Source organism: Eublepharis macularius, chromosome 8 (genome assembly GCF_028583425.1).
Source record: "Eublepharis macularius isolate TG4126 chromosome 8, MPM_Emac_v1.0, whole genome shotgun sequence".
Classification (NCBI taxonomy): Eukaryota; Metazoa; Chordata; class Lepidosauria; order Squamata; family Eublepharidae; genus Eublepharis; species Eublepharis macularius.
The window spans coordinates 73,940,023-73,952,904 of record NC_072797.1 but is presented as its reverse complement, the minus strand read 5'-3'; the positions used below and the strand labels follow the sequence as shown (position 1 = coordinate 73,952,904).

The 12,882-nt window shown below is 42.7% G+C and overlaps 1 protein-coding gene across 1 annotated transcript in view; it reads right to left on the bottom strand.

The window, feature by feature from the left end:
- HSD17B4 (hydroxysteroid 17-beta dehydrogenase 4) overlaps positions 1–12,882 on the bottom strand; it is a 103,038-nt gene that overhangs the window by 32,887 nt on the left and 57,269 nt on the right. The window contains exon 17 of the mRNA XM_054986590.1: positions 11,525–11,590. Within this exon, the coding sequence (XP_054842565.1) occupies positions 11,525–11,590 (66 nt within the window). The remainder of the gene's footprint in view (positions 1–11,524; positions 11,591–12,882) is intronic.

The window sequence follows — 12,882 nt, the reverse complement described above, 5'->3', positions numbered from 1 at the left end:
CAACAGTCCCAACCAGCAGGTTAATTTGGGATAGTACAGGATGCAACCGACACCCTATCACTTCATTCTGCAAAGTGTATAAAATAGCTACCAAGTCTAGTACTCAAGTAGGAGGACAGAGACACTCCCTCCTGTCAGATATTGAGAGAATTCCTGAAGCACAGCTACTGTAGCATCAGTCCTCTGCAAATGGAATTTCCAGTGACATGGAGAGAGCTCCTTCCACTGATCTTGGATTTCGCACAGAACAGAGGCAAAACAGCACCTTCCACTCCCCTGAGGTAACTGAAGCCCAAGATTTCATACAGAAATGAACTCTTCAGCACACAGCTCAGAGTGCAGGCAAGAGCTGTGTGTCTGGAATTCATATATTTCATTATTAGAGAAGCAGAAGCCTGAGGGATGCTTGTACTTGCCATTTCCACACCAATAAATACTAAGTGGCTCATTCTTCACCCACTGTGCTCTGCCAAAACAAGCATTTGAACCCGAGCCATCACAATAAGCATTTTATCTCCAATTGGAGAGGAGATAAACAGAAACAAATGAGCAACTTGGGTAAGATTAACAATCATTGTTTCACACTAAGCACACATTTAATTTTTTGGCTAAGATACTGTTTAAAGAGTTCTAAATTAGATTATGGAAATGCACAATTACACAGCCAAGTCCTACCTGAGGCACTCACTCTTTGTCATGGTTTCTATTGGTGTTAGAAACTGCTGCTCTCAAAGAAGTCGATTCTGACAAAGGATATTCAGCAAAAACTGAGCAAGTGGTTATATGCATCTTGGGGGTTAATGGAAAAAGTTACAAAGGAGTATAAAATGAAGCAACAGTTACGTTAAACAAAAAAGCAAGAAATAGAATTTACTGAATACTCAGCAAAATGAACATTATTATACTTCTTGTATGACATAGTTTTACTCCCTCAATTCTGTTTGGATATCTAAAGGACTTTGTAAACTAATTATTAGAAATTCTTGGATGTTTGTTCACTGTTGCTAGTACAGCTATTACTCAAAAAATGGATGTATTTTTGATGACTTAACTATAAGCAGAAGTAGGTGGCAAACATAACTTCAAAGAAAATGTACGAAACTTTAATGCATTGGGGTGGTAAAATACTATGTACAACCATAAAAATAATATAAAACCTTAAGTGTTATTAAAATCTTGTGTTGAATTTGCATGTTGTAAAATTCTTTACCCTTCTGCTGCTTTGATATAAAAATTAAACATTCTAGTGTCAAAATATGCATGTTTCACATTGTCATTTACTATTAAAAGTCTGAAATGTTAACATTTGTACATTTGTAGTAATGAGTTAAAAAATTTCTAGCTAACCTCTCTTCCAAAGAGATCAAAAGTAAAGAAAGAGAATCTCTTCCCTTTAAAATAGCAGCGGGGGTGGGGGGAGGCATGTCTGAAACATGCTGGGTAATTTTCTGCAAATAAAATTATCCTATTGTTACCCATTGTTATCCTAATGGCCTTTGAATGGCTTCCCTCCGATTTTGTTTTATAGCGCTCTTCTTTTTGTACTCCTCCTTGTCCACACCTACAGGCAGATAAAAGCATGATCTGGCCACAGCGAGCAATGTTCTGATAACATCCAGGTTACATTACTGTAATGCACTCTACTTAGGACGGCCTTTGAAAATGGTCTGGAAACATCAGCTGGTTCAAAATGCAGCAACCAGGCAATTCTCAAGGACTGGATACAAGGAACATATCAAGCTGGTGATGATCTGCACTGGCTGCCCATTTGTTTCTGGGCGCAATTCAATGTGCTGGTTCTTACCTTTAAAGCCCTAAGTGGCATGGGGGCCACTTGAAGGACTGTCTCCTTCTGTACTGTCCAGTCCCCACTCCTCGCCCACCATTGAGATCTTCCTCTCAAGCCCTATTCTCCATGTACCTACTGTCAGAGGTGAGACAGGCCGCAAGCAGAGACAGGGTTTTTCAGCAGTTGTGCCCAGCCTGCGGAATGCTCTTCTTCTTGAGGCTTACTCAACACGTACACTGCATTTGGGCACTAGGGCAAACTGTTTCTGTTTACCAAGGCTGTTTATCCGGGGGTGGGTGGCAGTGTGGATCCTTAAACAACATTTTTATATTGTGCTTCTAGCCTGGAAACTGTTCAATTTATTTTAAGTTGCTCAGTAATTTATGTCTATGCTTTGGCCAGGTTTTAATTAACATTTAACTTTTATGGTTGTATTATATATTATTTTGTAAGCTGCCTTGGGCAGGTTCCCCAGAAAAGCTGCACAACATTTCTCTAAAAAAATAAGTATCTAAATGTATTTGTATTATCAACATTTTTCAACTCCCTCCACTCCTCAGTGGTTTATCTTTTGATACATTTTGCACCCCAGGATCTCTAAGGAGATCACTGTATCTCCACATGCAAAAATAAATAAATCCTGAGGTGTGAGACTCAATGTCACCGAGTGAATGAATGGCTGAACAGGGACTGACCATGCATTTCTGCTGTTCAAGACCCAAACTTCCATCTACCATTTCACCTGACTCTTTAGATCTAATGAATTATATTACAAAACAGGAAAGGGAGGATGGCTTCCCAAATTCCTTTAAAAACCCTCTCTAGTTAGCTCTCACACAGAGTCAAATGATTCCTTAACTTGTATTAACAGTTTTGACCTGCAACAAAAACAGGAGTTCCACCCAGCACAGTTGAACAGTAAAATATATTTATGAATTTATTACCAACAAACATTTCTCTTGCTTGGCAAGAGAAAAGCTGGGTAGGAGCATTTTAAAATCAACTAATATTTGTTGTAAAAATGCAGTGCAGTGCAGAGAGAAGCAAAGGAGCTGGGTCAAGTTTTCTACTTCTTAAACTAGTTCCTCAAAATTCTTACAAAAAAGAGATTGTATTCTGCTCTAAAATAAATCCAACTGTAGGACAAGTACCCCCTTCATGTAAGAAAAAATAAAAGGGGCCATATGGGTCCTTGGAGGGTCAGCAGCATTTTGTCATCATCCAGCAATCAAAATATTGAATCAAGGACACTCCTGAGAGTGGCCCAAAATGAAATTAATTCTGCCCTCTATGGGTTTAATCCCTTTAAGATTATCTGTTAGATTAACAAACAGTACTGTGAATTAAGGCCAGTCCTCTTGTGTAACTCTAAAATCCCCCAGAAGGGCATTTGAGGTAGCATGCCTGGAGCATTCTGCTGAAAAAGAGAATTTTCCTGTGGACAAATACTTAATGTAATAGTAAAGCAAAATGAGTACTGCAACGGATTCATAGCCTTTTCAGAACTGAATAATAGGAATTTTTTAAAAGCTCCAGACATTTTATACAGTATTTCCCCCCGATTTGAATGATGAGATTCTGCTTACATATAGGAGAAAGAACAGCATCTTGCACCTTATGGGGTAGCACTGCAGAGATCCCCAAGCTTGCTAGAGGAGTAGGAGGCTCCAATTGATGGGAAGAAAATTTCTGTTCTGTTAATGTTAGTGTCTTCTGTTAACCAAAATGACTAATGGTATCCATCTCAAAGATTTGCATCTTACCAACTACAAGCAGAAGACATCTTCTCTTACCCTCCCCTTCTTCCAGCAGTCCTACAAGACCTCTAAAGAGCTGATGTTGGGAACTGTACAAGCCTTGGGGACAAAATGGCACAGGGCATGATGGACTGCTCTAAAGATGCAATGCAACATTTTCCCACTCACTCTTATGCCAACATAGCCTCATACATTGGGAAAACTCCCTCAGAGGAAAAATGACATCAGATTCCATACCTACATCAACATATTTGTTGTAAAGGCTTGCTGGGAAAAGGAGGTTGAGGAAAAGGTCCATGAATGCCATTGTATGTGTAGTATAAAGGATACAATCCATTTAGTCTACACTTATTCCCTTCATAACAGTTCGTTACAAAGGATGAGTTAGTTCCATATGTTGCTTACTAGAGTTATGGAGGCATTTGTCTTGTCTACAGAACAGGAGCCCACTGAATCCTACTTGTCTCCCAAAGACTTCTTTGATTTCACCCACAGCTGCCACTACTGCTGCCACTGTCATCTCCCATGGACTACTGCATGCTATTACACTGCCTCACTTACTTTGAACAGGGGAGGCAGAGAAGCCATTGTGGGTAGTACAATTGTTGGTTGTATGTACAATGCTCTCCACCCCTCCCCTGCTGAGCCCACAGAGATTACAATTGTAATAGGAAAGGATCTACACTATAGCCCCCCTGAAACTAACAGGAACTACAGCAGTCATCTTTCAAGTGCTGGAGCAACAGGATTTCACTGGAAGTAGTAGCACAAAGTAGTTCTGCCATATAGACTCAAAAACATACCCAGCTTGAACTGGGCTGCAGAAGTTTGTATCTAAAGTGTATGCTCTAACATTAACACTTGTACCCACTCAGACGTAATCCTAATTCATCCAATATGAAAGTGTCACCAAACCTTTCAAAAATCATTCTTCCGCAATATTTATTTTATTTATAGCCAATCTCCATCCCCAATGGGGATCCAAAGCAGTTTATACAGTTCTCTCCTCCATTTTATCCTCACAACATTCCTGTGAGGCAGGTTAGGCTGAGAGTGTGTGACTGGCCCAAGGTTACCCAGCAAGTTTCCATGGCAGAATAGGGATTTGAGCCTGGGTATCCCAGATCCTAGTCTGAAACTGTAACCATTACACCATATTTAGTAGCAAAAACATAGAACAGAAAAATTTGAAAGGATCACACCAATGTTCAGAAGAAATAAAGTGTGAATTCTGCAGCTAACAAAGTTTCTGGCATAATGATGGTCAATACTGCAATTGTAGTTTTAAAAAATCCAATTATCTCCCTCTCTAGAGAACCACAGTATCAACACAACTATGCATATTCACATGTCTGCTGAGCAGATGGCCTAAATCCTAGTTTTAGTTCAGTTGCTGGCTAAAGCTGCTTTAAATCAGTGGTTTAACTCAGGAGTTCAAGTGAGGGTGGCTCTGCTGATTGTCCTTGTCAGAGTGTTGCGATACCATCAACCATGGTAAGCTCATGTCTGGGAAACAATGCACCCCGCTGTTTCCAATTGTGTCCAACAAGTCACTTCTACAAGGGTCTAACTAGAGTTTTTGACAAGCAACAAAGGAGTCTATTTCATCTCCTATGCTTTTCAATACCTACATGAAATCCCTGGGAGGAAAGGTCATCTGGAAGTTTGGGGTGAGGTGCTGATGTGCACCCAGTTTTCTTTCCCTTTTCATATGATCCATGATTCAAATTGGGTCTAGCATGGAGCACCGTTCCAACTAGTTGGTACAACAACTGCATCGATTTCAGGAAATTAGTGATCTAGCCACTATTGGTTTAAATAACCATAAGGTCTACTGTAACTGTAACATGCCTCCAAAGAGAATTCAGGAACTACAGGTGGTTCAACGGCCAACTTGTTAACTAGGGTGTGATATTATATTACATTAGTGTTATGCCGCAGGACACCAGAGGGACTACTTTTTCCAACATAAACCTCCCTGACAGCTGGATCTTCATGTGAGCCTCCAACTGTTGAAATTAAAGTGGGTATCGGAGGGATGGCCTTTACTGTAGAGCCCCACCCTATTACGGAACTTCCTCCCATAAGAGCTTTGAGGGTACATGACGCTTTCAGCACTGGACTTCACAGTTGGCTCAGCTATGTTGTTAATGTGGCATATTTGTTATTTTAAAATGATTTTAATTGTAAAATCTGAATTGCTTTTACACTTTGCTTTGTATAATTTATTCTTGCCAGCTGTTTTATAGTGATTTTTCAAGGTTTCCTTTGTTGCTTTAATTGTACGTAACTCTGAGTGCATTTGGGGAAACACTATACAGAGGTATATTATATGAAAAACAAATTATTAATAGAAATTAGCCATATTTCATCTAACCAAGAACAGGGGCACAGGACTGGTTAGTGGAGGAGTCATAGATGAGATTGCAGCATTAGCAGGATAAAACAGGAAATTGTTAGAAACGGGATGCAAAGGAACAAAAATATAAAATACAAACCATAGCTGAAAGTGATTCTCAAGAACATCTAATTTTATCTCTGCTGTTTTATCCAGCTCTAACACTGCAAGTTTTTGAAGTTCATTAAAAAATTCAATCCTCATCCTTAAGAGGATTATATAAGAGCCACCTATTACAATGGCTCAGTATTTACTTTTGTATTTAAGAGTATGCTAAATGTTTGTATGTGATCATTTCCCTTTTACTGTAAATCAACACAGGGGTTCTGTCAGTCTCCAATGAAAGACATTTCTTAATCTGGGTTTAGGGGAAGGGTTAATAGTAAGAAATCAATCAAAAATGGGTCAAAGAATACATATTTCAACAGCATGATTAATCCTTTGGTGGAATAATTCTTTGTTCATTGATTTAAAACATCAATAACATAATTGGCAGGAAAGAGTAATGAGATGACATGTAAAGCCGTATAGCTGCACATAATATCCCCTGGGAGGCTGAAATTGATTGATTCAGCCCTCCGCAAACAATTTAATGCTTTTAGACTCATACTGATCTTTTGTCAACAACTCCATTTTATTCAGAGATTTATGGAACCAAACACAGTAAGTAGTGCTCACTTTATGAAGTAGTAACAGGGGGGAAAGGAGTATACATACTTGCCCCTTTATAACGGAGTATGTTTGATTTTAAAAAAAAGGTTAAAAAGATATTCTCAATCAGAAGAAAATTAGTCCAGTTTTCTGTTCATAAGCAGACCAGACCTTACATACAATCAATCAACAGTTCCCCACAAGAACAAAACAGGTGTTCTGTAGCTAAGTGATGGCACAGAAAGTATGCTTAGAAGATTCAAATGAGAGACAAGCCCCATTAATGAACTTAAGAATAGTTGTATTGAACAGAGTTCCAAGATATACAGCAGAGAGATCAGTTTACTAGTGGCACATTTTTTACCCTGCTCTTGCTCCGAAGAACTCCAGTGGGTTACAGATGATATTCTCTTTCTAAACCCAGAATAACACGCAAGGTTGGTTTAGGCTGAAAGACAACTCAGCCTCACTGAGAACGCTTCATGACTGGGCAGACATTTGAACCTCAGTCTTCCCTGAAGTAAATCCAACACTCTTGCTGGCCCTCTTGTGGCACAAACTTTAAGTCATTCAACTTACAGACTTTGTCAAAGACTGATTGTCAGCCTCAAGAGTTTCCTTATATAAATCATAAATACATGTCTTACTGCTTTATCTATTGTGATCTTGGGAAAGAACATAGATTTAGAGCTTGGTCTTCTGGTAGTTACCAAGGGGCAGCTGAGGCACCAGTCACTTACCAGCAGGCTATTTTCTGTCTACTAAAATTAAGCCTTTTCATATCACCTGTCCTAAATGATGTGTACAGTAGTAACTAAATCAATCAGGAGGTGAAAATGTCCTATGTGCAAATATACTGATTTATTTAAGGCTTTTAAAACTTACCTTTCTCCTATAAGGACTCAAGGTGGATCTGAATGTTATTTGTTTTTATTTTAAAAAGAGAAGTAACCATGCCATTCTATTTTAGCAAAACAAAACAGGAGTCCAGTAGCATTTTAAAGACTAACATTTATCCCAATATGAGCTTACAAAGAAGAAAAAATATACAAAGCAGAATAAACTGGACAACATAAAAATTAACAACCTACAAATAAATATATATAAGTAACCCCAAATCCATCTATATTAACCAGCTTCCAGAATAACTGACTGTAATCAAATAACCGAAATAACTACCCATCCAATAGAAAGGCTCTTCTAAATACCTTTATCTTACATTTCTTCTGGAATTATAGCATACTCAAGAAGCCCATTCCACCAGAGAGCGCTGGTGCAGGCAAACGCCATCTTAATCAGCCCACATAGTGGCATCAAGAGCTACTACACAAAGGTATAGCTGGAAAGCTGCCCCACAAATGTCTGTGTTCTAAGCCAAGAAAGACTTTAACCAGCACTTTGAACTAAATCCAAACAGGCTGCTAATGTAATGCTCTCAACATTGGTGAAATATGTTGGTTATGGCAGATAACAAAAGTGCAACTGATTTTCAACCACCTGAAGTTTCTCAATTGTCTTCAAAGAAAGCCTCACACAGAGTTTGTTGAAACAGTCTAGCCTCAAGGTTACTTTAACATGGGCAGGGTGAACAAATACTTGATTGAGTCCAAATACTTTAGATGGATGTGAGATATCTGATATTACTAAATATCACATCTTGAGAACTGTGGAAAAGTCAATATGAAACAACAAAAGCAATTTAGTGACCAGGGAAAGATAATTATAGATCTCTAACTGCACAATCCTAGGGAGCAGATTGAAAGTGCTCAGGGAGTGGACTAAGGTTTGCATCATCGTAATTTGCACTTACACAGGCATAACCCCCCCCCCCACACACACACACTGGTGGCCAGGCGAGGTGCATCCCTGCCACGGGGTGATGGTGGCCAGGACAGTCGGACCGACAGAGGCGTGAGCAAGGCATAAGTCCTCGCACAAGCGCCGGTTGGGGGGGGAGCGGGGCGGGATACAACTTAGTCAGCTCCCAAAGCGGCTCCAGGCCTGGGCACGTACACTGCAGCAGCAGAAACTTATGCCATGAAAAATGGTGGCATAATCCATTGGCTCCCATTGTACGGGGAAACTCACCAGCCCAACACCCAGTCCCACCCAAGCAGCTCAGTGGAACAGAAGATGCCAACTAACGCTAGGACCAATCTGCGTGCGGCCGCATAGCAACCATGCCCACCTCTGCATGCCCAATCAGCTCCCCAGGTGCCATACATAAAGTCAGGCCAGAGTGCTCATGAACTCAGGTAAGTGGGGGTGGGGGGGGTGGCTCTGCCCAGCTGCTCCCACCCACAGGTACTTACAGCACAAGGCAGAAAAGAGTACACATGGTGTCGGGGGAAGTGTGTACTGTGGGAACTCTGTGAAAAACAATCGTACCTTGCACTCATCCAGGGAGGAGAGCTAAGTTCAGACAGTGTGACTAATAACCACTAGACGAGTTACTTGCAGAGTCCTGGCTCAGGGAAGGGTGAGGACGCTTTGACAGGTAAGGAGGAGTTGGGATGGCCGCCACCCAGGCTTTCTCGGTCACATCAGCCCCCTGCCTCCCCTCTCCCACGCCCTCTCAAATGGCAGCCTCTGCAGATGAAGCTTGCTGGTGGGTAGGGGGGGCTGGCCCCTGCCTGTGAGCCAGCCACTACCACTGATTTTTGGTAGTGGCTGTGACAATGGAGCTGGTGCTGCCATTGCACCCCCCTCCCCACATGGAAACACAGGATGTCGCAGACCAGGCCATACCCGTTCCACTTGGCACAAAAGTCTGTTTCCCTTTCAAGCAGGTCATGGCCAGTCAGGAGCCAAGGAGCATGGCCACGGAGCATGGCCATTCCAGCCCCCTATGATCCCCCTCAACTGCTATTTAAGACCAGCCCAGGGAGCATTCTCCCAGGCAGCCCACACCTGAAACTCGCTCCTGTGAAGATCTTACAAGGAATGGATCTTGCAACTTTGACTGCTGCGCAGGCTGGTTTTCCTCACTTCCTGGCCGGGCAAGGAAGCCTCGTGTCCAGAAACTCTCTTCACTTTTCACAGTTCAATAAAATTTGTTTTGAACAACAACTGCCTCCCATCTGTTTCTTTGCCTTTGGATGACTGAAGCCCCCTCCATTTCCCCAAAGGAATGCCATTTCACACTTTGAAGAGATTGGTCTCTGACTCTGGACTGGGATGGGTGGAGTGGCTCCAACGAGACTCTAGGTGGCTACCTTTGTATGGCTCTGCAGGCCAAAGGAGCAGGTGTCCAGTTGCGTCTTGGAGACTCTGGCCCCAGCCAGCTTTCCTCCCCCTTCCCCCACCCAAGGTCATGGCATGCAGCAGGGTGGGATGTAGTTCAGACTCTGTGTGTCTAGCAGGGTGGTGGTGTCACAGAGGACTCCTATTCTCCAGCTCTCCTGGCATCTATTAAGCCAGGCAGAGGACCTCTGTATACAGGAAGTGAGGGTGTTGCTGGGGGGGCAGGGCGGATATGGAGCAATGTCTTACGATATCAGGGGGTCTTCCCCTAATGAGGCCAGATACCTCTCCCATTTGCTCTGTGAGAAGGCAGGGATGGACTCCAGGGATCTTGTGCTGGGGAGTAGGATGGCAGCCCCCAGAGCAGGTTCTCTGGTTCTGCAGGCATCATTCCATTCTGGGGGGGCATCATCCTGGGACTAGAGCATGGCTTGTAAGGTCCACCCCACATTCTCCTTGCACCTTCTTGAAGCAGTGCTGTTTAATGGAGCCGCTGCAAGTCGATGGGCATTGGTTGCTCCCATCACATCCAATCATCCTTCCAGCCTCCCCAATGGTTTCCAATGGACATCACTGCCAGTTGTTGCAGTACCTGCCCCCACTCGCCTCTACAGAGCTGCCTCTCCTTGAACTTGGGGGCTGCTCCTGGGTGCTGGGTTCCTCTTCATTTTTTGCAGCCTTTCTGGTCCAATTTTTATGGCAGCAGTGGCAGGGGGAATTCGTATGCAAAAAGAGCTTCAGCCTCCAGCCTGGCTCTCATTGAAAATAGGGGTTGGGGAGGCAGAGGGTGGGTGTCCTGTCTAAACCTCCCCCCCCCTGCCAGGCAGGGATGCCTGCTCCCTGAGGGGGGGGGGGTGTCACTGGTCAGTGGAGATCATAGCCTGCCATTGGCTGCACTGCTGTTCGCCTCTCATGTGCCTGACAGGGGAGTGGTGCAGCCATTGGCTGGTGCTGGTGGGATTGTTAGGTGAACGATGGGTGCATGCTCTTGGCAGGGGCCGCGCATTGCTTTGCTGAGCTCAGGCACTGGCATAGCACTCCTGGAAAAGTCCACTGGGAGTGGCAGAGTGGTGCTGTTTTTACATTGTCACGCAGGCGCAGGCATTGGGCCAACCCTCAGGATTGGGCTGCCTGTATCAAATCTGTTCTGTTCCTTAGTTGCTTTGTGTGGTTATGTTCCAAGGGTTCAGCATGATGGGGGGACCATAAGATGGTTGCCAGCTTAAAGTCTAAACTGTTTCCTCTCTCCTCCTGCAGGTACTGAAACCCTTGGTATGGCCAGGAGCAAGAGCCTTGGCTCTCAGCTCTCAGCCCTCAGCCTTTGGGCTTGCAGCCCACAGCCTGATGAATAAACCTAATGGACACCAACCCCAAGATGTCTGGTCCATTTTTCGTTTGTTTTTTATAAGGTACATTTGTTTAAAAATATTTTTTCTGCAAGCTGCTTTGGGTCCCCATTGGGAAGAAAAGTGGGATAAAAATATACATAACAACAATAATAGACCCAGTTTATTCTAACTGCTACCGGTAAATATAATCACAGTATTTAGCAGAAGCCTTGAACATACACATATTGATTTTTCAATCATGCTCCAACCCCCACTCCCCGCCCAAATTTGTAAAAAACTGTGTACAGTGTACGGTATTTTCCAAATGGGAAATTTTTTTCAGAGAACAAAAATGTACCTGATCTACTGTTGTGACATCAGTGACTACAGCATCTGGTGGCCTTTTGGGTGGGCTTACTGGGGCCTAGAAGAAAAACAAACAAACAAACAAACAAACAAGCATATCTCCGTTTTAGTAAATCTAAAAATATCAAACATGGTATTTTATTGTTTCAGTTTTAGTAAAAGTTTTTATTTAAAGATCAACACTGTCACATCATGCATATGTTCAGTACAAAGCACTAGTATCCGTTATCAGTGCAGAACTAATAACTTGCACACTATTCTGCTTTGAGACCATGACACAGCCTATGCAGAGAGTGGCAATATATCAACCAAGTATGAGGGATAATATGCATTCAGACAGAGAGCTAAACAAAGAAACAATTTTCATAGGCTGGTTGTCACTTGTGAGAATTTCTGAGGTAACAAATTCCACACATGTGCCTAGGAGTGTGCACCCAAAAAAAAAAGTTAAATCAGAATTTTTTTTTCCAAATCTGAGAAAAAAATTCAGAATTCCCTGAATTCTGAATGGATTCTCTAATTTGATTCAGACAGTGCCAAAAAAATTCAGTCGTTTTCTACACTAAAATCAGTTTGGGGGTATCTGGTGGGTTGGAGGGGTCATTTTTCAACCAAACTTCACCCAATTGTACAGGAACCTACTTGTGACTGTTCTCTAAAGAAGACTCAAGGTTCATGAAGATTGGACCCAGGGGGCCAATTTTATGGACCCCCAAAGAAGGTGCTCCCACTCCCATTATTCCCCATGGGGAAAATATCTGGGGGATATATATGGAGCTGGAGGTGGCATTTTTCAAGCAAATTCCACTAAATATTCTGGAGGACCTACTCCTAGCTGGTCCCTAAATACTCCCCAGGTTTCAGGAAGACTGGACCCCAAGGGCCAATTTTATGAACCTCTGAACAAGATGCCCCCAGCCACTCCATGGTTTCCTATGGGGAAAAGTCAAGGCTGATTCCCACTACAGAAACACACTGGGGTAAGGCAGTAATGGCCAAGGGACACTCTCAAATGCAAGCTGAGCTCATCCCAGAGAAAGCCCAACAGAACCAAACTGAAGCACAGGAATGGAATACCCCAGCATAAAAAATGTAGTCTACAATGCTTCTTAGCTTAACCCTAGTACATTCAAGAGAAACAGCCACTGCTTTACACATGAATCCTCCATGGTTGCCACCTCCAGATGCTGTCTCTCCTTCCCCTGCTACCACTTTGCAAGAGCAACATTTGGAAAATATGGGAACTGATACCAGACAGCTGATGAACTACTCCTGGCTTAGAAGAGAGTTTTCAGTGTGAGAAAAAAAGCTTCCTCTTAGAGACTGCCACCATACATGAAAAATTATGAA